Source organism: Manacus vitellinus, unplaced genomic scaffold, assembly GCF_001715985.3.
Source record: "Manacus vitellinus isolate BGI_N305 unplaced genomic scaffold, ASM171598v3 scaffold_46_pilon, whole genome shotgun sequence".
Taxonomy (NCBI): Eukaryota; Metazoa; Chordata; class Aves; order Passeriformes; family Pipridae; genus Manacus; species Manacus vitellinus.
The window spans coordinates 1,317,958-1,341,630 of NW_021940578.1; the positions used below are offsets into that span (position 1 = coordinate 1,317,958).

The 23,673-nt window shown below is 46.9% G+C and overlaps 1 protein-coding gene across 1 annotated transcript; it reads left to right on the top strand.

Annotated features, from left to right (window-relative positions):
- The first annotated feature begins 1,731 nt into the window (after nt 1-1,731).
- Nucleotides 1,732-21,659, top strand: MMEL1 (membrane metalloendopeptidase like 1). The gene is made up of 23 exons (XM_008928671.3): nt 1,732-2,038; nt 2,174-2,337; nt 8,393-8,452; nt 9,076-9,237; nt 9,648-9,728; nt 10,195-10,290; nt 10,558-10,676; nt 11,322-11,387; nt 13,261-13,395; nt 13,990-14,079; nt 14,330-14,466; nt 14,945-15,038; nt 15,310-15,438; nt 15,722-15,820; nt 16,199-16,282; nt 16,522-16,625; nt 17,479-17,537; nt 18,174-18,293; nt 19,339-19,472; nt 19,835-19,900; nt 20,907-21,002; nt 21,300-21,376; nt 21,550-21,659. The coding sequence occupies exons 1-23, from the start codon at nt 1,989-1,991 to the stop codon at nt 21,647-21,649; spliced, it is 2,322 nt and encodes a 773-aa protein (XP_008926919.1). The 5' UTR covers nt 1,732-1,988; the 3' UTR covers nt 21,650-21,659.
- The last annotated feature ends 2,014 nt before the right edge of the window (nt 21,660-23,673 follow it).

Below are 23,673 nucleotides of genomic sequence, written 5' to 3' on the forward strand. Positions count from 1 at the left end.
TGAGAGACCAGCACATGGAAATTCCTGCAGGCAGTGATTCAATGGGGAATAATTCAGCCAAATGTGAGATTTAGGAAAAAGTAAATGACAAAACAACCCCATTCCACTTTGCAGCATCAAGTCTCCTTCACCAGAGAGGCTCCAAGGTGATGCTGAGAGTGTCAGAAACCAAAGCAGGTCTGTCCCCTCGGAAGCAGGGAGCAGAACAGGGACCTTGCTGCACTGCCAGGATGATGGATTGCCCTATTTCAGTGACCACACAAAGTTGCTCAAGACAATCAAAATTAATGATTCTGCAAATATGTCCTTTACAGTTGCTGCTGCTTCTCCTCGCTCAGAAGGGTTGTATTTGTTTGGGTTGCTTTGTTTGGGTTGTTTCTTTTTTTTTTTTTACTTCCTTACAGCCCAGCAGTAGGAATAAGGCTCTTGGATTCTTGGCATCTTAACTCTGCAACTCCAAAATGGGCAAAATAATACCCTGCAGTATCTTATAGCCATGGTACAAGAATAACTACCTTAAATCTCCAAAAATAACTGCATTAAAACCTGAGATACCTGCAGTGCTATGGACCTCAACCAGGAGGACCCTCCTCAGAGCCACCCTTGTTGCAAGGTACCAGCAAAACTGCTCAGCAGTAAGGAAGACTCACAAACACAGGAAACGAGTCTTTTTGAGCTGTAGAACTTTCTGCAAACAGAAATGAGGGATGATTTAAATCTTCATTAAATGCATAGTTTTGTCCCCAGGAGCGACCCTGCCTTCTGCAGCTTTTTCTCCCATATGGACCCCCAGGATCTGCACGTGCCTTTCAGATCCCTGTGTTCTCATCCTCCTCCTCAGCTGGTGGGATGAGAATAGCTGCCTTCACACTCGACAGAAGCCTGAGATAACATGACTCCGAAAAAAAAGGGCAAATTCTCACAGGGATTTTGAGGCAGAATCCTGACTGGGAGAGGAGACTTGGACTCCTGGCAGAAGAAACTGGTGTTCATTGTCTCCTACCCTTGGAACACTGTGTGTACATTCCCAAATCAGGGCTGCCACAAAGGAATCCCTGCTCTGCCCTCAGCACCTCCTCCCGAGCACACACAGGGCTGGGAGCGCAGGTCGGGAGAGGCACAACCTGACCATTTATCCCCTGGGAACTGGGGCAGCTCGGTGCCAAACCCCCAGACACCGACCTGCTTCTGCCTCGCTGCAGAGCCGGTTCTGGGGAAGAGCAAAACCAACACGCCTTCCCTGCCCTTTTATCTTTCCCGGTTGTAACCAGGCGGATTCCCCGGCAGCAGCATAAGGGACCAGGGTGCGTTGCCCACAACAGCCCCTAAATCCTGTTCCCAAAGCCAAGCCGTTCCCACACATCACAGCCCAAAGCCTGGGCGGCTCTCGCCGCCGGAGGGTTTCGGTGGGTTGCCCCCTCCCCTGTGGCCCCTGAGGGCTAGCAGGGATCTGCGGGAAGCCGGGGGGACTCTCGGGAGAAGCCGCAGCAGCTCCAGCCCCGCTCCAACCCCTCCTCCCGCGGCTGCCCGGGCTTGGGATCCTTCCCATTTCCCTGGAGCCGGGAAGAGCGCAGGGCTAAGCTCCCGCTCCGAGCATGGCTCGGGGGGTTCCGAGGGGCTGCCGGGCACAGCCTCCTGCACACCCGGGAGCCCACGCGTGTCCCGGGAGCTTCCCACCCTCCAGACCCTCCGCCCGCGCCGGAGACCCCGCTCGGAGGCACCGGGAAGGACCCCGGGGTGGATCCCCCGGCTGGTAACGGAGCCCCGCGGAAGGAATTCCTCAAAACAGCGAGAGACTTCCGAAGTGGGGGGTGGAAGGCGGCAGTTTTCCCCCTCCTTCCCCGTTCGGGAGAAAGGAGCTGCCCAACCTGGTCATGAGACTCTTCCACACTTCCCAAAGAGGCTCCTGAAGTTCTGGCGCTGCAGCGCTGGGAGCCCGGGGCAGCCAGTCCAGCGCAGCCCCGCCGAGGGCACACACAGCTCGGGAGATGGAGAATGAGGTTGGCAAATCTGTGGACAATCAAATGGACAAATACATGTAATATTTTGGAACTTTCCTCTCTCCCTTTGCTTTTATTCTGCTTCCTTTTCCTCCCTGCTTTCTCCTGCTTTTACCCCTGCGCTGATTTAGCTGTGCCGTTAATTCTTTTTTTTTTTACCCTCCCCGATTTAGAGTTACGATAATGGGGAAATCAGAAAGCCAAATGGATATTGTGGAAAAATCAACGAAATCTGGGAAGAAGCCCTGGAGCTTTGTGGCACTGGGTCTGGCTGTCCTGCTGCTCCTCATGACTTGTGCCGCCGTCGCCCTGGTGATCCTGTATGCCAGCAGCAGAGGTAAGAACCTGGGAATGATTCTCCTCTTCCCTCTGCAAACAGCATACAAGTCTTTTTCTTCTTTTTTTTTTCTTCAGAGATAAATGAAAATAAAATTCCAGGGGGGGCAGTGAAGTCACCTCTGTGAGGGATGTGGCTGTCTCTGCCTTGTTCCCAGCTTGTGCATAGAGATTGTGTTGGATTTTACTTAATTTTTAAATTATGTGATGTAAGATTCTGTGTTTTCAATGAATTCCATGCATTTTGTTGAATTCAGCATTGTTTTGAGAAAGATGCTGCGCTGTTTCAGGGGGAGGGTGTGTGTCTGTGTGTAAGGATTGATAGTTCCTTACACAAGAAGCACAAGCCAAGATTCATCATTGTCAGGATTTTTAAAGGAGCAGCTGCTTTAAAACACTTTTTAAAACAATCTCTCTAAAGGAGAAATTGCTTATTAAAATGTGAAAGCTTTAAAAAACAATACCACTTTCTGATGAGGAAAGAAGAGACTTTTTCAATATTCCACCAGGCAGTTGGATCTCGGAGTGTGATTTGGTTCAGTGACTTTAGTTCAAACGTCTTGCTGACACTGATGCACCTTATTTTGAGGTGTTCTGCCTGAATATTTCAGCTGCAGAGCACACGAACTAAAGCTGAAGTTTTTTCCCACCAGCACACCTGCTTTAAAATCCTGTGAAGCATCAAATGCCTGTGTTTGTCATTCCCATTAAAGCCTCTTGGATTCACATCTCTGCTAAAACGCTGGAGAACAGAACTAAAGCAGGAATAGCAAACCTGGAGCAAGGCACTCTGTGTCCTTCCCCTGTCTCTGCATCCCCTGCTGCAGGGAACTGCATTTTCAGCACCTGTAAGGGAAACACTGCACAGTTCTGGGCAGTAACTCCTGGGAAAAGCCTTTTTATTGTTCACTCCTTTTGCTACCAGCCGTTGAATGTTGGGTGAAATCTGAGTGTTTGGTATCCGTGAAGTTCATCAGAAAGTTTGTTCTACCAGCTCAGGAGATGGGAGGAAAGAAATTCCCCAGGGAAAGGTACTAGAGGAGGAGTTTCTGTATCAAATATTGAGCTCTGCAGGGTTTCGCTGCCTGAATAATTCAGGTGTTAATATTTGGTCACACACTGGTCTCACCCAAACACACGGGGGGAGCCAGTGCTAACTATGTTTGTTTGCTGGAAAGCTTCTCTGGGAGAAAACAAGCCTAAAATGTAAATATTTTGCATTCTTGTATGGCCAGTTAAACTCTCCCTGGAGGTGTTTCCCAGATTCAGACATTCCTGGGCAGCAGGAGTGCCAGGCACTGCAGAGCTGATGTGCTGCCTGTCCTGGGCTGGTTCCTCCCAGCTGGATGGAGGGGGTTTGACCCAGAGCCCCTCTGTGCCTCTGCTCCCCCTGAGCACACACAGCTCATCTCCTGCTCCAGGGGACACCCCGGGGTGGGCTCACCCTGGAGCAGCCACGAGCTTTAGGAAATTCCAGGTAGGAACCGAGCAGGAGAAATGTCACCCTTTAGTGGGTGTCTGCGTGCCCTGTTTGGGTCTAAAGGTGCGGCAGAAAGAGCTCTTCAGGCTGTTCCTGCAGGAGAAACATTTGTCTTTTTGTCTTGAAAAGTTTTGTCCCAGTGCTCCCCTTGGCCCTGTTTTGCTGTCACCCCCAGGCCCATTCCCAAAGCTCAGCCAAGAGCCTGAAGTCTCAGACTCGCCAGGGGAAAAGCATTTATGGCTCAAAGCTGTGCAACATAAATCCCACACAGCAACAGGAGAAAACCAGTGTAGCTGAGCAGCTTTCATGTGGTAGAACCCAGAGTGCTATCCTGGGGTTGTTCTGTTTCTAATTTCACTCAAATGTCGATTTTGAGGTGAGAATGGGACACTGGATTGTTCACTAAGAGCAGATTCAGATCTGCCACTTCATCTCTGAACATCCCTGATCGTGCTGGCACTACCCAGCCTCTAACAAATAATTCTGTTTAGCTAGTAATTAGAAATTAAATTAGAAAATTAAATTAGAAAGACAGAAGGATTACCTGTCCTGCCTTACATTGTCTCTTTTTTTAATACAGAAAGGCATATATAGGCTTTGTGCTTCAGGAAGACTATTTCTGTTCTGCTTGCACAGAGCTCACAGAGGAGCATTGTGGTGCATGAAACAGGCCCCTGGGTACAGCAGTAATTCCTGTAGTTCTGTTAAAGCTGACTGGGATTTTTATCTCTATTCCCAGCCAACAAAAACACTGGAGCTCTCACAGCAGTGCAGTTCTACAGTCCTAGAGGCAGTCTGGGGATGCTCGACATCCAAGGAAGTTTTCATGCCCAAAAAAACTCATCTAAACAAGCTAAAGGAAAATACAGGAAGAACAGAGTAATATTTGGGTGATCACAGCAAGGGAAGCAGACAGGACTGAAGTCACTGGGTTTGGACCTGAACACTCCACACTCTCAGTCTTTCCATCACACCCACACGTTCAGCTCAGAGCCTTTCCACAGCTCCCTCCCAGCTCCCTTCCACAAATATTTACCAAACTCCAGATCTCAGCACTTGTTGGAGAGGTTACAGTCTGAAGAACGTTTCAGCACTTATTGTAGCTGACACATCAAATCAGTCAGCAACTTCTTCAGGCAACTTAGTTACCAACCACTTCCATCCTCACCCAACTGCCGGTCCAGTAATGTCTTCTCTCAGTGACATTTTATTCACTTTCTGGCTTCCAAGTTCCCTTCTCAGAAGCCAGACTCACAGATATTTATTTCTGTGTGCCTGCATCCCCTCAGGTTGTCCCTGCTGGCTGTTGGGAAGCTCAAGGTCATGCTCTGCTCTGTCCTCTTAGGTTGTAAACAGAGAAGAATCCAACCTTTGGTCTAAGCGACACCCTGCCCTGGGGGTTTCCAAAAAAAACACATTTTCCTCCTACATTTTCTATGCTGTGAATGTGGTTTTTGCACACTCGAATAACAGATGTACACACACCTGCTGACCAGGAGCAATATCTGAACTGGCCACTGGCACTGTGAGAGGGGGCTGTGGCTGAGCTCTGCTCCTCTCCTGCACTGATGCCCAGATGAATGCTCGTTAATTAAAAGCAGCTACTCAGAGCAGATGGGGAATTTAAAGAAGTGGCAGCTAAAACATAAGTCATGGTGATATTTGGGTGGCAAGACCCTTCTCAGTCAAAGTCAGAGGGAGCTCCATGGGTGTGGAGTGTTGCTGTGGGGTGACAGGACATGCAGGGCTGCAAACACTTCACTGAGTCTGACACAAATCCTGGCTCAGCCCTGCCTGTAGGTGAGAAATCCTAAGGAAGGAGGAATAAAACCAAACCCTTGTGTTCTGGGCTCCATTTGAGGCCCCTGACCCCGGTACAGACCACCCTCCCCGACAAGGAAAACCTGAGCTTGGCAATTGTGTTGTTTGCTGCAAAAAATCCGCTGGTTTGACAGCAGAAAGAGCAGGTTGCAGTGCCAACAGCACTTCTGCAGAGGAGTTCTGGGGAACAGGGAAGGTGCTGGGAGGTAAAGCTCCCACATGGTGACAACTGTGGCTCTAATTGTTCCCGTGTGTGCCATCCCCAGCCATCTGTGCTCCTCCAAACGTGCTGTGGGGAAACACTGAACACAAGCTGTGAGCTCCAGAGCCCCACACAGCAATTTGCTTTGCTTTTGTTGTCTGACAGGGAGCTTCAGTCAGGCTGTGAAAAGCAACTTGTACTTAAAAAAAAAAAAATAATTGCCCTTCCAAAGCTGAGCTGCTGAAGGGGCCTGCAGGGCTCCACAGCTCTCAGGAGTCCTCCTCACCTCCTGCTGCTGCCCAGGGAACGTGACAGGGCTCGGTGGCTTCTTGTAAAGGCAAATTAAGACAGTAAAATTCTCCACAGTGAGCCCAGAGGGGTGTGAAGCACGTCCCAGCTCTGCCATCTCTCAGGTGAGCCATTCACCTCCAAAGGAGCGTCTGGAGTTGCTCCATTTCCCTCATTTTCTTCCATTTGCTGTAGTCCCACAGCCAAGGTCATTTTATTTGGCTCCATTAAAGTTTATCTTCCCTGATCAATTCTCTGATGATGCTGTGTCAGACTGAAAGGGGTGTCAGAGCAGGAGGCTCTATGTCACTGTAACTCAGCATGTCAGCACCGTCTGACTGGGGAGAGAAACACAGAGAATTACCTGTAGTTACACTGAAAAGTTGGGCTCTTGTTTTAGCAGAGGGCTCTGACAAAATGAAGCACAGAGCTGCCTGGCTGAGGCTGCACGAGGTGCACTGCTATGTTTGATTGCAGCTGTTGGAAGGTGCAGGTGACAGAGGCTCAGTGGAGTGAGCAAAGCCCTGACAAACCCCCTGCAAAGCCAAACAGGGCAGTGCTGGTCACCCCTCACAGGCCAGGTGGGGTCTGTGTCAGGAAAGGTGCTGAGGAATAAAGGACATAATTGACAGAAGGACAAAGGAGACACTTTCCAAGCCCCTCACCAGCTGTTCCTCCTGATCTGGTTTCGTGGCAGAGTTTCAGAGCCCCGAGTGTCCAAACCAGCTCTGGCTCCCCTGGTTATCCAGCTCAGTTACAGCTCCCCAGTCCCCAGGGCTTTGGGAAGGGGGGAGTCTGAGCCTTGTTGAAAGCAGTTGGGTTCCAGAAACTGGAGTCAGACGTTGTCAGGTTACATTAAAAGTAGGAGCTTTGACTAAAAAAAAAAAAAAATTATAAAAGAAAAAAGGCTTCACTTGAGTCCTGCCTGGTCCCTGAGAAACAATGAGAAGCAGAGAGTTCTTGTAAAACAGGTATTTCCATCTCACCTTTGCTATTGCTCCTTTACAGAGAATTTCCATCTGCCTTTGAACTACTTATTTCTTTTCTCAAAACTCTTTTTTTTTTTCCTTGAAAATACCCTGGGCTTTTAGGTTTGATTTTGCTAATTGTTTAATTAATAGAGAATTTAGGAAACTCCAAAAATTTCTCTTAGCTTCATCCAACACAAAAAAGAAAACAAACAAACCAAACCCCTGACAGAAACACCAAAAAGAAAAAAAAAAAAAGCTAAACCATCTATGTGAAGCTTCACATTTTTACCCATATTTTGCTCATCCCATGTTGAGGTTGCCAGACCCCAGCCACAAGACACAGAGTTATTCTCATGCAGATGTGCTCAGCTGGGCCCCCAATCCCAGTGGGGGCTTTTTGTGTCGCTCCCACTGATGAACTTCAAAGCCCTCTTTTCTTCCCCACTGTTTCATTTCTCTCTGAATTACTGTAATCTTGTTTGCTCTCATGTAAAGCACTTGCTTTCATTGACAGGAATTCTCTAGTAACTCTTTACTGCAAACATCCCAGTGCAAGGATCAAAAAAGGAGTTTAAAAAATATCTAATCCTGTTGGAAAGTATCAACTTTTGTTTTCCAGTGTGGAGCAAGTAGTTGTCTGTTTAACATAAGTGGATACCAAGCTGGTCCAGTTTCACAAATAGGAAATTAAGCCATCAGAATTCATTTCCTTCTCTCAGGGCCAAGGCCACTCCTCAGTCTGGGGGGCTCAGATACCCCAGACACGAGTCTGTCACTCCCCCACTCCCCAGCACACACACACTTCAAGAAATCAAAATCATTTCTTTTTCCTGATTTGATCTTGGTGGCTCAGAGGAGTGGGAAAGCAGGAATGCAGCTCTGGGCTTTTCACCCCCTGTTTAAGTCTCTTGGTCACGGTGACTTTGAAGATCATGAGAGAGCTCAGATGCTCAAAGCATCTCAACAGATTGCCTAGAAAGGGATCTGGTAGTTTGAGTTTGCATCAGAAAGTCTGTGGAGGCAGCAGGTAGAAAAAAATGGTCTCATTGTCCTTCCAGGAGAGTTAAAACTCACTGTCAATGCTGTTGTAATGCTGCTGCCAATAAATTTTCCTCATAAATCTCCAGATCAAAGATTTCCTCGCAGTTGCCATTCGATGTCCTTGGCACTGATGTTCAGTCACTCACTCCAAACCCACAGAGCTGTCCCAGGCTGGGCTCAGGTGAGTGACCTCGGTGGCAATTCCCTTCCTAAACAACTGATTCCATGTCCTTTCTCACTCCTCTCCCTGCAGGAACTCACTATGGCACCAACTCAGGCAACATATGCACCACCCCTGGCTGTGTCACGGCAGGTAAGGGGGTCCCTGGGAGGGATTATTGCCCAGGGGGTGTTTTATGTGTTGGTGCTGAACCTGAATAAAAGGTAATTCAGGATTTAAGGCTGAAGTTGAAAAGGAATGAGATTTCCCCTTGCCCAAGGGGTATCATCCATAAGGAAGCAGTACAGGAAAATTGCCAGTGTGGCCAAGAGCCCTCTGGCCTGAGCCACAGGGACATGGACTGGCCAACAGTCTGTGCCTTGGGATGGGAAGAATCCCTTTAGAATGAATTTTCTCTGTGAGTGTATTCTATACATGGGGCATTCACCCTCTTATTTTTGGCATCTACAGCTCAGGAGAGGTGAGGCTCCATCAGGGGTGTTCCCAATCCCCCCTGGAACACTGGTTTCTTAGGCAAGTTCCTGAGCTGGAGCACAGGGGAGCCCTGGGCAGCACCCCATGCCTGCAGGGCACTGTGCTCTGGGAGAGCTATTCTGCCACTCAGAGGCTCTCAGGCATTTTTAAGCAGAAAATGGGATCCTTCAAGTCCCAATACATGGGAATGACTCTTGCCAAGCAGCTCCTTGACAGGCTTTGGTAGTGCCAGAGACCACTGGGCAGCCTGTGGGATTCAGCTCTCCAATTTTGGTCCCCAGCTGCCAGAATAATCCAGAACATGGACCCCGCAGCTGACCCGTGCCAGGATTTCTACCAGTACGCCTGTGGGGGCTGGCTGAGCAGGCATGTCATCCCAGAGACCAGCTCCAGGTACAGCATCTTCGACATCCTGAGGGACGAGCTGGAGATCATCCTGAAAGGTGGGAACGAGGCTACTCCATCCTCACACTCGTGTCTGGGGTCAGGGGTTTCTGGCCACACAGCACACAGAGAAATAACCCTGCAGAGAGAAGTGTGGAGTGTGATTTTTTTCTCTCTGGTCCTTTAATCTCTACATCTCTTACTGCCCCCATTTTGTAGGAACATCCTGTTCCCACTAAAAATTAGCCATAGGTGATTTGGTACTGACTTCAAAAGGAGCAGGACGAGCCTGCACATCCTTCCTCCTGACACTTTTGCCATTAATAGCTCCTCTGAAGGGCTCTCCAGTCTCACAGTAATTGCAGGCTACAAAACAAGTGTTTATCATAGCCCTGAATTCTCAGGGATTTCTGTGATATGATCAAAGCTCTCCAGGGCACAAATCTCATGGCAATGGTTCCTTCCCCAGGTGTGCTGGAGACTTCAGATCAAGGGGACAGAGAGGCATTTCAGAAAGCCAAAATCCTTTACAAGTCATGCATGAATGAGAGTGAGTCTCCTCTTGTTCCATTGATTCCTGGGGTCCATACTGAGTGTACAGAAGCACCAATGTTCTGTTCAGTCCAGCCAATACCTGTCTAATCTGGGTGGATCTGCCTGGAAAGCTCATCTGCAGATGGGTGAAGGTGCCTGGGTGCATCACTAAGGCCTACTGTGCACATTTGGGATGGGGAAAGGATGGAGGTTGGGTACCTGCCCCTGGGGTGGAAGCCAAACCTTCCCTTCAGAATGCACAAACCTGTCCCAGTTCATCCTTCCCAAACCAGTCCAGTAAAAGTCAGCACTGGAGCCTCAGAAGTGTTTTCACTGCTTTTCTGAAGGCTGATGCAGGGGACAGGTGGTTTCACGGTCTCTCTTCCTTTGGACTGTGACAAATTGAGTTTCAGATTTAAACTGTCAGGCTCATTACCTGTTTTTCTGTGAAAACAACACAGCATTTGTCTTTCCTCTCTCAGGCCTTATAGAGCAACGAGATTCTTTGCCTCTGCTGGAGGCCTTAAGGATGGTTGGAGACTGGCCAGTGGCTTCTGCAGACTGGAATAAGACCAAAGGTAATGCTGGGCCTGAAAGGGTTCAATAACGTGCAGTCAGAATCATTTCCTGCACTAGGGAGGCCACTGTCACTGGATTAAATCCCCCATTTTCACTTTTTCTTCATCAACAAGAGTCAGGGGGTCACACATATTTAACACACACACACACACATATATATATATATAGAATTAGATCTACACAATTTTAGCACAGCAAACTGCACAACTTCAATCAGTCCTGACACAGGTGGATAAATGGTATTTGTTCTCCCTGTTATCCCCCAGAGCCAAGCTGGAGCATGGAAGAAAAACTGTCCCTAATGAACTCCAGGTTTAACAAACGTGTCCTCATCGACATGTTCGTGTGGAACGACGACCGGGACTCCAGCAGGCACATCATCTATGTGAGCCAAAAGCTGCATCCCAGAACCACAGTGCAGACTTGTTCACAGTGCAGACAGATGAGATTCCCACAGCACAGCACTGGCCAAATGCAGGGAACAGCCCTGTGCCCCAAGTGACAGACCTGTCTCAAAGAAATATTGGGAAAGGTTTTGTGGCAGCTTTTTTAATTTTTTTTTCAGTAAAAGACATAAAAGTCAATGGAACTTTGCTGATTTACAGCATTTAAGGGCTGTAAATTCTTGTGACTTAGAAAATGATGGTGAGGTTTAACATGTAGCAGGAAACCATGGGTCTAAAATATGTAAATAATATTTCAGAGTTTGTTCATGCAGCAAGTCCAGCCCTCAAGTCAAGCAACTTAGAAAAGTTGCCCAAATCTATTCTTGGATCTCAGTGGGGACTGAAAGATTTTGCTCAGTAACTCGCACTAAGATCCATCCTGTCCTTACCCAAAAATCCAGAGACCAAAGTTGTACCTTCCATCCCCCCCAGTCCTTGCAGAGCTGCAGTTCTCTGGCTGTTTGGCTGCAGGGTCATTCCAGCACTGGAAGGATGGAACAGCATCTCATGTTGCCTCTCAAGGATTCCTTTGGACAACCCCAGTTCCTGTTCATCACTAACCAGAGAAATGTGTTTTCCTTCAGATTGACCAGCCAAGCTTGGGAATGCCATCCAGGGATTACTACTTCAATGGGGGCAACTATCAAAGGGTGAGTGTTCCTTGGCATTTATTTACCATGTACCACTAAAACAACTTTATTACTTATCCCTGTGCTTTGGAAAACTCAAATATATGAATCTTCAGGGCATGTAACAATCAGAGTTAGACTGTGACATTCATTGCTACGTTTTTTCCTAATTATGCCAAAATTTTGTCACATTTACAAAAGGACTGAACAGCTGTATAAATATCAAGCCTCCCCAGAATTGGCCAACCATAAAGAATATTATGGGAAAACAAAATCATTAAACAGTCTCTAATTCTGAAGGACAGGGTTCACATTTTCAGTGCAGGTTGTCTTGGATTCCCTTCTATCTTCCTCTAAATCCACTGATACTCAGCTAGTAAGAATCTGCTGCCACCTACTCTCCCCTTTCCCCAGAATTACAGGAAGATTGTGAGAGATGATTTTCTAGCTGTTTTTCTCTGCCAATGCTCGGGGCAAAAGCACTGATTGTGCAAAAACTCTGTTTCTGTAAATACACAGAAAGCTGTAGCAAACAGAGCCAGATAATTTATCTGTTTCCAGGATGAAAATTCTGCTTTAGTACATTGTATTTCCCTCAATTATGTCATGCTAACAAAGAGTATTTGCAGCCCAACATCAAACCAATTTTCCTAACAAGAATGGAAGGGAAAACAGAGGGACAACAATCAGCATTTGAGACTCTTTTGTCTCGTGGTTGTAAGAGCAGATGAAAACATCAGTGGGAAGAGTTTGATTCTTACTTCAAAGACTATGTATTTGACTATGTTCTCACAGATAATATAGCTTAAATACAGCCCTGTGAGGTTTGTACAGGATTGTTTCTGCACCTTCTGGGCACCTTTACAAGCTGCCAACTCCTGATCCAGAACAACCTCCTGGTAGCTGTGCTGGGAGCTGCTGGACCAGGAGTCTGTCCTGCAAGTGTCACCTGGACAGAGCAGTCACAGCAGGAAAGAGGGATATTGATGCACTGGTGCAGGAAGGTCAGACATAGATTGACTTGTAGGAGATGGAAAATCAGGTACAGTGCAGAGACCATCCCAGATTAGCAAAAGAAAACCATCTCTGCTCGATACAGCTTTAATTTGAAGCCATAAACCAGCGTGGGCAAGGCTGTGTCTTTAATTCTAATGACTAAGGAGGAGACACAACCCCTTTTTATTTGCTATTTACCAGCTCACTGCCCCCAGACAATGACCCAACTCTGATGACCCAAACTCCCCCTGTGCTTTAGTCCAGCATCCTTTGGCAAAGCTCCTCCTGAGGCCTGGGGGAGTCTGGCCTGATTAAGGGCTCAGCCTAAAACCACAAATCATCGTCCTGTAAGTACCCAGGCACAACTTCACAACAGTTACTGTGTTTATCTGGTTTCCAAGGTCTCTGGAGGAAGAAAAGTGTACAAGAAGAACAGGTGACTTTAAGTTTTCCTGCATCAGGGGTCAGTACTCCTTCAGCAGCCAAATATCTTTTCAAAGCCCTTTCTGGGGCATGAATCAGCCAGAACCTCCCACCAGAAATAAAGCAAAGGTATCACTGGAACTGTTTGAGACGGAGCTTTTGTCTCAGTGAAACCAGAGTTGAGAAGATTTATGGTATTGCTTTCAGAGAACTCAAACCTTCCACATTTACTCTGGGATTTTGGCTGGTGGGGATCACTGTTCCCACAGAGTAACTCAATTTATGGAGCCTTCTCAGCAATTCTAACTCAGAGTGCCAGAGCTGCATTGCACAGGGAAGCAGGAAGTGTGTTTTGAGGCTGGTAACTGCCCTGCAGGGTATTCCAGGCTGAACTGAGCTCCAAGGTGTGGCAGTGGTATCTACTACAGGAAAAAACCCCTCAATACTGTCCCTACCCCCTGTGTCCTGTGTGCAGGTGAGAGAGGCTTATCTGCAGTTCATGATCACCGTGGCCAAAATGATCCGGGAGGACCAGAACGTGTCTAGAGATGACTCCTTTGTCCAAGAGGAGATGACAAAGGTGATGGAGCTTGAAACAGAGATTGCAAATGTGAGTACAGAGCTCCAGAGCTCAGGATGCCGGGGGGTGAGGGATGAGGGGGCAGATCTCTTGATGTTTGTGCAGCAGTTTTCAACCCAGCACGAAACCCACGGCCCAGAAAACAGGGGGAAGAAGAGTTTTTGTGCCATGAACAGCCCAGAAATCAGTGTGTCTATAACTGTCTACTGAATACACTGCTGTGCTGCTCCAGTCCTAGCTGTGTTTATGTTTGGAACTCTTCTAAAGCAGGATAACCCATCTTCTGCTAAACACACACTGTGAGAACACCAGGGCTCACTCCCTCACGTCCTTAGGAATCTACAGCCCCCTAAAAATCTCCCAGAGCTTGCTCTGCCATTCTAGAGGACAGAGGGAACCACTTGGCTCAGCATGTCACTAAAATATTATTGAATAGCAGGGACCAGAGTTCCTGCACTGAAATTTAGAGAGCAGCACTGGACACCATCAAATGAGTTTCCTTTCTCCCCAGAAAAATGATTTATTTGGATGTTATTTGAGTGTGCATTTGTGCACATGCATGTGATTTCAGCCATTGATATTTCTGCCAGTTGAGTCCAGTAATAACCTTGTGAATGTCTCCAGGCAACAACCCCAGCAGAGGAGAGGCACGATGTCACCTTGTTGTACAACAAAATGACCTTAACAGAGCTACAGGAAAAGTTTGCATTGAATGTAAGTGCCTAATGAGCAGTCTCATACTTTCAGTCTCTTAATTCCAATGGAAATGGTTTCATGAATTTGTCAGTGACTCAACAAAGAGGTATAAAATCAATCCCATTCTTAATCTTGTCTTCAGAGTCTCTTAAAAAGCTTCTTTCTGCTGAACAACACTACAGCTGCATTCAAGGCCATAAAACTGTAGAAAGTCCAGTTACTAAGGCACTTAAGCACCCACCATTGGCATGTCTCTCTGTCTGCCTAGGAATTTAACTGGACCTTCTTCATCCAAGGTGTCATGTCTTCAGTAAGTGTCCAGGTTGACCCAGAGGAGGAGGTGGTTGTCTATGGCATGCCCTACCTGCAAGAGCTGAAGGCAATCATCTCCAAGTACTCAGCAAGGTAAAAAACTGGAGAATATACCATCAAAATTCACAGAAATATTGTGGATATGTCAATCATTGGACCCCCTTTCTAGTTCTGCCAGAGCTTCTCCAAGGAAAATGACAGCCCTGTAAAATATGGGAAATGTCTTTGAAGGTCTTGGAGTCTCAGAGCACTTCAGTAGCAAGTGTCTCACCTGCTGCTTGCTTAGGAAAGGTTAAATGGGAAGCAAAAAGTACATCACAGGCTTAGGTCTTGTTACATTCCAGAAGGAAAACCAATAGGAAATTAATCCCTGAGCACACAGGACAGTCCAGTCCTCGGGCTGGGCAACTCCAGTGAAATGAGAACAGTCCCCTGCAGATGCCGTGAAACCCAGGACTGGCAGCAGTCATTTGCTTCCTTGTCTCCATCCAAAACTGAGATCCCCCTCTGGCTGGCTGCACTGGTGTTGGTTTTTGCAGGGGATTAAGCTCAGCTCTGCTTTCCCACACAGCACCATCCAGAACTACCTCATCTGGCGCCTGGTGATCGACCGCATCAGCAGCCTGAGCCGGCGCTTCAAGGACGCCCGGGCCAGCTACAGGAAGGTATTTCCTCCCTGCCTGGACAGCTGGGCTGGAGGAGAGCCCAACAGCTCCAGAGCAAGTCCTTGTCAACACAGCCATGGCAGGGGGGTGGAACTAGATGAGCTCTGAGGTCCCTTCCAACCCAAACCATCCTGCGATGCCGCGGTTCAGTCACGTAATCCCCAGACAAAGCCCGGGGTGGCAGTGGAAACCTTTGCCTTAGGCTAAGCTGCTGGTTAGGGGAGGCTCTGGAGGTGCACAGGCAGGGCCAAAGCTGTGCTTGGTGCTGCAGGCTCTCTACGGGACGACGCTGGAGGAGGCGCGGTGGAGGGAGTGCGTGAGTTACGTCAACAACAACATGGAGAACGCGGTGGGAGCGATGTATGTCCGGGAGACTTTTGCTGGTGAGAGCAAGAGGATGGTATGTAGTTTACCCTTCGTACTACTGTACCTGCACCGTGCCCACAGAGCCCGTTCCCTCCCGTCTGAGCCCCCAGAATGTTTTGCCTGTGAAAGATCCCCCCAGGCCAAGAGTGGGAAGGAAGGAGAGCTCAGTTATGATCTTTGGAATGCTGAGCACTGTGGTTTAGAGCAGAGAATCTGGGGACATCAGGCTTCAGCAGGAAGCTTTTCACCCCTCCTTAGCTCTGCCTGGGGAGATGTAAATCAGGTAAGTGATTCCTGTCTCACTGGTTCTCTTTTAGGTGCGAGATTTAATAGAGAAGATCCGTGAAGTGTTCGTGGAGACCTTGGATGAGCTACAGTGGATGGACGAGGCATCCAAGGAGAAAGCCAGGGAGAAGGTCAGAGACAACAGGGAACTTCAGGATTCCCTTATGAATATGAAATATTTTGAATTTTGTTGTATCTCTATTTCCAGTTCCTCTACAAAATGGAGGAAGATACTTCAATGTTCATTATTCCATTATCTTATCACATTGTCCTTTCCTTTTAATCCTTTGTTAGCCCCACATCAACTAGAATGGCAATTGGACACAATGCAATCCCCCAGGGAAAACATTTCATTGACTTTAGGACCATCAGCACCATTCCAATAGCAAGGGAAAAAAAAAAAACAACTAAACTATTCTATTCAATAAAGTATTGACACTTCATAGAAAACCCACCACACACCAACAAAAACCACAATTAAGGGGAAACACTAAATTCTTTTCTTCTAGGCAATGGCAATCAAAGAACAAATTGGCTATCCAGATTACATTTTGGAAGATCAGAATGACAAGTTGGATCAGGAATATGCCAATGTAAGTATCCTGTGCACACCTCAAGATAAAAGCCTCCACTTATTTTCTTGCCACTTGGAATTCTTATGCCTGTACAACTGTCCTTTCCAAGGACATTAAAAAGAACACATTAATAAATAAATGCATGCAGGGAGCCAACTTTTGGTTGATACCATGCAATGAAAAAACCTCTTACAGAGGTATGAGGAGTCCCTCTTTCTGCACAGCTTACTAATACACCTGGAGCTCTGTTTCTTTAGTTAAACTTCAGTGAACACAATTACTTTGAAAACATCCTGGAAAACCTGCGAGCTGGGGCCCAGAAGAGCTTGAAAAAACTTCGAGAGAGAGTTGACCAAGACATGTGAGTTCCCAGCCAGCATTTTACAGCCTCAGTCCAAGATCTGGATTAATGGGGAGGGTGTGCAAGTCATGCTGGGGCAGCTGAGAGTGCTTGGGGCTGAGGCAGTCAGGGAATTAAGCAGGTACTTCACTGACTCTGGCAGCAGCAATCCAGCCCTTCCCTCAGAATCTCCAGTCCTTCCTCAAGATGTTTCACACTCAGAAATGGCACTGAAATACTTCACACGAGAGCAGTGCCAGACCTTTCTGACAGCCCAGCAAGGAGGGGAGGAGGGAAACAGTGTCATGGAAATTCTCCATCCCAGACAGTGTCAGGAAGAGGGGGTACCAGTCACCACCTTCCACACCAGTGTGGCTGCTCAGCATTCGAGGGGAAAAGCATCTCTCCCTTTACCTGGGAATTATTTTGGATGAGAGGTGCCCATAAACAGGCCAGCAGGTATTTCCTGGTATCAGGATTTCTTTCCAGCTGTGCTCAATGCACCTTTCTTCCCTACATTAATCCTTTCCTTATGCAATTTCCTTAGCGGGATTTTCCTTATCAGCAAATTATATTTCTTTATATATCCTTATATATATTCCTTATAATATATATATAGTCCTTATAATATATATCCTTACAAGGATTATATATCCATATATATATATATATATATATAATGCTTGTAGGGATTATACATCCATAAATATATTCCTTATATTATATATATTTTATTTATACATATATAATCCATATAAGGATTATTTCCTTTCCATCCTTTTCTATACAAACTTTTTAAACAATAATTAAATTAAAAGAATGACTAAAAAAAAATTAAAAATCACTACTCACTGTGTGCAATGTTTGTTTTTAGATGGATAATTGGAGCTGCAGTGGTCAATGCATTCTATTCCCCCAACAGGAACCAGATAGGTAGGTTTAAACAGCTTTAAACTGCTGCATGGAACTAATTCAGCATTTTTAGCCCCACAGCAGTGCATCTCTGCATCCAGAGGCAAAGCCCTCAGCTGACACAGCAGCTGGGTGGGTTTTTGCAGAGCTGTGGGCACGACTGGCATCGAGTGCCCTTGGTGTCTGTAGGAATCCCTCCTGGGCATGTTTTACACCCCAGCTGTTGTTGGAACCAGCAGATGATTTCTAATGTTTCCTTAACCCAAATAAAGCAATAACACATCCATTAGTTCCCCTATAAAATGGCTCTTGCACACAAACTGTGCCTGTCTCCAAAAGACAGCTCCTAAACATTCTGTTCTTGACTCACTGCAGCAAACATTATGCACCAAATTAGGCTAAACTTAATGCAAATGATGCTTGGGCCTCAAACAGGGAGATACTGTAGCTGCAGATGTGCCAAATTAAACCTTTATTAACTTGTCATTTCCCATTTATCAAGAGAGAAACAATTTCACAGGAGGCATGAGCTTGTTTCTAATCATTTTATATTTGGTGTTCCTTCCCGACCCTTACACCAAGCAAACAAGCTGTCTGCCAAGGATGCAAAAATAAAGCCACCTTATGGCATCTCCCCCTGTCTCTCCCTCTTTGCAGTTTTTCCTGCTGGGATCCTCCAGCCCCCCTTCTTCAGCAAACACCAGCCACAGGCCCTGAACTTCGGGGGCATCGGGATGGTCATCGGGCACGAGATCACCCACGGCTTCGACGACAACGGTGAGGAGAGACCTGGCAATGGCATTGTTTCAGCTCAAACTCCTGGGAAATGGGATTATTCCAGCTCAAACTCCTTCCCCTGTCGGGAATTGCAGCGACAGACTGCTGGGGCTGCAGGTCCCAGTCACAGCCTGCCCTGTTCAGGCCCACCGGGAACCCCCCGGGATGGCTCTGCAGGGAATGTTCCACGGGCAAAGCAGGGCACGCAGGAAACCAGATGTCAGAGAGAAATTCAGGCAATGGCAATTCTCAGGAAAAACTGTGACTTTTACAGCATCATCAGATCAGAAACACAAAGCAAGCAGATACACAGGCTCCCAGAGTACAATGAAATCAGGGAATGACGTTCTTGGGGCAGAAGAGTTTTCAGTAGTGTCTTGAAATCCCGGGAGATTTTGTTTTTCAACACGAATGCTTGAAAGAAATTGACTTTATTATCTTTCTTGAATGCCATGTAAAAATGTTTGGGGCAGAAACTCCCTTCTGATTCCATAAGTCAGTGGTTTTTTTACACGTGGGTTTTCTTCAAGTTGTTTTTTTTTATGGTAATTAATCTTGTGCAGATGACACATAAACACACAACACAGCCTCAGAAATTGAGTTCCAGAGCAGAGAAAACCCTTGCTCTAGACAGAGAGTTGAGAACACAAACCCCAGAACTGCAATTCCAGCTTTTAGTTCTCCATGAACCTCAGTTATGTCACATGGGCACACAGAACAAGCACCTCAGTTACCTCAAAGGTGGGGGAAGTTTTGTTCCATGATGCACAATCCAGCTGGAAATAAAACCAGGCCTTAGTGGTTTAGCTGAAGTCAGGGCTGCTGACTGAACAGGAAATCATGGAATAACAGAAGTCATAGCTGATCTTGTCCATTCCCTCATGACAAAGAGGATCTGCTGTGCCACAAACATTCCTGAGCATCCAAACCAAAGGAGGAAGGAGGGAGGGCCCAGCTCTGACATCCCAGGTGCTGCCCTGGAAGAACAGTGGCTCCAACGTGCTCTCACCGAAAAATTTGCTTTTTAACTTGGATTTCCCTGCAGGAAGGAATTTTGATAAAGATGGGAACATGCTGGACTGGTGGAGCAACTTCTCAGCGCTGCACTTCAAGGAGCAGTCCCTGTGCATGGTGCACCAGTACGGGAACTACACCTGGGAGCTGGCGGGGGGGCAGAACGTGAGTAACAACCACCCCCTCTCCACAGGGCTGGGAACAGGGAATCCCTACTGAGAACACCCCCCAAACCCTGCAGCTGGCTCTTCTGGGAAGAAGGCACAACAGCAGCCCAGCAAACCCAGGCTCTGTGTGCAGGGAGGTTCTGCCCAGCACCAGCCCAGCTCCTGTTGGTGGTTCATTCATACAGATGGTCTCTAATCTGCAGCTTTTTCCCTGTGATTTTTTTAAATTTTTATTCTCTCTTTTCTTGCCCCAGCACAAAGCCATTGTTTGTCTGTGTTGTACGACTGTGCTTCAGCCTGTGGGTCTTGGAGTTGCTGATTTTACTGGCTATGGAGTAAATAACTGATTGTTTTTCACAGGTCAGTGGCATCAGCACACTGGGAGAAAACATTGCAGACAATGGAGGAGTCCGACAGGCCTACAAGGTAACTCAAACACACTGTGAGTTAACCTTACCTGGCATCCAGCAGTGGGGTTACCCAATCTGTCCTAAAAAAAATTACACTTAACATGTTATTACCACATGCAGAAAGCTAAAGCCTCAGTTATATGTCTAGAAGCTTCTGTCCCCATGGATCCAATCAGAGTAGGACCTGCCATTCCTGGACCCAGGAGCAGCCCAAAGGTGGAGCTCCAGGGTGAGCAGGGAATGTTCTCCCCTACAAATAACCCTTACAGATGTCCTGGTGCAGCTTTTTTATCTCTGGTATTTTGAGTATGGCACCAGTTAAGGGTGCTCATAGCCCACCCTGGATTTTCAGAAATCTTAACTGACATTTCTGACCCTGAGGGACAACATTCCAGTCAATGACTTTGTTAGAATTGTTTCAAAAGCCATTACAGGTGTGCAGGAGCAGAGTGGGAAGATAAAAACTGCCTGCTTACAGAATCCTGGGACGTTCTGTGGTGCTGGATCTATTTATACCCTCAGCTCTCCCTTTTGTTTCATGTGCTTTGGGACTATCTCAGCAACAGAGAGGCTGCAGAAACAGAACACTGGGAATTAACCAGCGTGAGGACACATTAACTTGTCTCCATCATGTCAATATAGCTAAAAAAGGCAAATTGGCCAATTAATGTGTAACAATAAGAGGTAATGGATTTAACATTGAGCAAGGTTGATATCTGCTATTTTATGAGCAGTTACCTGAAGAGAGAAAAGTCATCACTCTAGAGCTGTGGAGGAGACTTAACACTTTATTTCCAGATACAAATTCCTGTTGAAAGAGTCAATGAAGTCAACAGAGCTTATGCTGACACCTTTGTCATAAAATTCTCTGTACTATTTGTGTTAGAGAGAGAAAACCACAGAAGTACAGAAGGGAAACATGTTGGGTTCATTCATATTGTGGCTAAAGCCTCCCACCCCAATAAAACATTCAATATCTCTCTCCTGCTGCTCCTCTCAGCTGGATTTATGGTCTTTTCCAGGCCTATTTGAAGTGGCTGGAACGGGAAGGAAAGGAGCCAAAGCTTCCTGGACTGAACCTGTCCCACAAACAGCTTTTCTTCCTCAATTTTGCCCAGGTAAGAACAGTCAGGGTGGTGCCCCAGGCTCTTAGATTTCAGTTCATGTGAGGAAGGAAACACCTGGTGAAACCACCTGCTGATAGATTGATCCCAAAGCATGAGATCTTGATCCGAGACCTTGTAAAACAAAACCTAATTAATAATGTATGTATTCTGCCTCTCTATAAAACATACTCCAGTGATATCATAACAAACTGGGATGGCTCTTAGGAAAACTTTGAAAACCAGTGAGAATGTTCCCAAAATGAACTCCCTGAAACCCTGACCCACTGATTATCAATGCTCCCTGTCCAGGTTTGGTGTGGCTCCTACAGACCAGAATATGCCAGCCAGTCCATAAAGACAGACGTGCACAGCCCTCTGAAGTACAGGTGGGTTTTACTGACTCCTAACTCACTTCATTCACCCCCTCGCACCAAGACAGCCCAGAAGGAGAGTTTTATAACACACTGGATAAATCCAGACTAGCTTTCAGGATTTCTGCCATGACTGGAGAGCACATGCACTGGGCCTCCATGTTAACAAGTGTCCTCCCTTTGTTTAGGGTGATGGGATCCTTGCAGAACTTCGAAGCCTTCTCCGAGGTGTTCCGCTGCAAGAAGGGCACAGCCATGCACCCCGCAGGGAAGTGCCGGGTGTGGTAACCCAGGGACAGGGAGGGGGACCCCTCCGGGGCCACCACACGGCTGGGCAGGGACGTGCCTGGTGTTCTCCTGCTCAGTCCCAGCCAGGGCTGAGGGGGCAGCTGCTGGAGTGGGACCCCTGGCCCACGGCACTGAGCTGTCCCAGTGCCCCGGGCAGCACACGGGGATCGCAGGGAGCCGGGGCTGGGCCGGAGCCCCCGGGCTGTTCCCGGCCAGAGCGACTGTTTCTACGACATCCCGACTGTTATCGAGACACTGCATCAGGGCTACAAGGACTAATGCTTAAGGGAAAACAAAACCAACAAACAGCCACAAGTCTATTTTTCAGAAAGGAACAATAATTTTAATATGCCAGCTCCGCCTTCTGAGGCTCAGCAGACCTGTCTGAGGTGTTTCACCGATCCGTTCCCAGTGTTCTGATCCGCTTTCTGGTGCATTCTTCCCCAAGTCAGGTTAGAGCTGCTGTAAACTCTGCTGTGTGTACCCCTGCACTTTGCTTTGCTGTCAGAGATCGCTATTTGTCGTGACATGTCACGCCGTGAGCCCTGTGTCGAGATGCCTGTTGCACTCTCCTCCTGCACTCAAGTTCCTCTGCTCCAAAGAACAACCTTCAAGTGACATATCACTGGAATTATCACGTTTTAGGAGTACAAATTCTGTCTTCATGGTTAAATTACAGGGTCCCACCCTTCAGAGATATATTTAAAATTATGCTTATTCTTGTAGAAAGTGTATAAAATACTTTTTGCCAAATAGCAAAACATGTATCCATGGAAACAATTAAGCTGGTTTTAATCCTGTGCCTTTTCGTTTTGCCATAGGCTATTTTTCAGTATTTACACTTGAAAATGTAACATGCATTAATTTTTAATAAAATTTAAAACAAAAAAAAATCACAGTGGCCAATTCAGCAAGGATTTCCCTACAGAGAGGGTTGGGTGGCTTTCCTTGGTAAACATCCTACCATAATGAGAATATTTTAAACTTTCAACACTTCATAGTGAATTTTAAATACTCTTTCAGCAAATGCTTTTCTTTCTAGCACAGAAATCCCTGGAAAGCAAGGCAGTAACTGCTTGTGTGAAGTCATGGTGGGATTCCTGGGGTGTCCTGTGCAGGGCCACGGGTTGGACATGATGGTCCTTGTGGGTCCCTTCCAGCTTGGGATATTTTGTGTTTCTGGTGCTTACAAAGTGCTAAATCACACTATTCCTTTGCTTCCCTGATCTCAGCACCCCACTGGCAAAAGGTTTGAGCCTGTAAAGTCAGATTGGCACAGAACCCCCCTGTTTCGCTGCATTTTAGACTTGTGGGCAATTGGGCATCAGAGAAGCTTTATTACATCCTTAGGAAAAGAAGGACGATCCCGGTGGTTTCCAGAACGAGGAACATCAAGCCTTTCCTTCTCCCATGCTGCCACCTGGCGACATACCCGGCTTCCAAAACACACCAAAAGACACATCCAACGGAGGAGTTCTTTTCAGGCTCCGTGGAACACTCACTTGGTGCAGACATTAAACACCCTGCTGTGGCAGCACCCAAATATTTCATTTCTAGCTGGTAGATGGGTGGCCCTGGTTGGTGCTGCACCTCCTTACCTGGCTGTGCAGAGCTCACAGCTCACCTACAGCAGCTTCTGCCTGCAAGTGAAGTCACTGAAAGTCACGTAATTACGGGGCTAGAGGACAGATATTTCTTTGCAAAAACATCTTTGGAGCAATTGCTGCCTCAACACTAATAAATCCCTCCTCCTAATGACAAACTTAGTGAACAACAGCAATATTGAACTCCTTTCCCTCCTCAAGATCTTCACCTGTTTTCACAGCTGTTTATTTACCTCAGTAAATTTATTATCACTTTATTAACAATTCAAAAACGACACAGTCTGTAAAAGCCACAGGTCACAGAGGTGCAGGTGCAGCAGCAGGATGAAAAAGAGGGCCTTCAGCAACAAGACAAGTCATTAGACAATAAAAAAACCCCTAAAACACAACTTAGCAGAAGGTTGGTTGTAGTACAGAGAT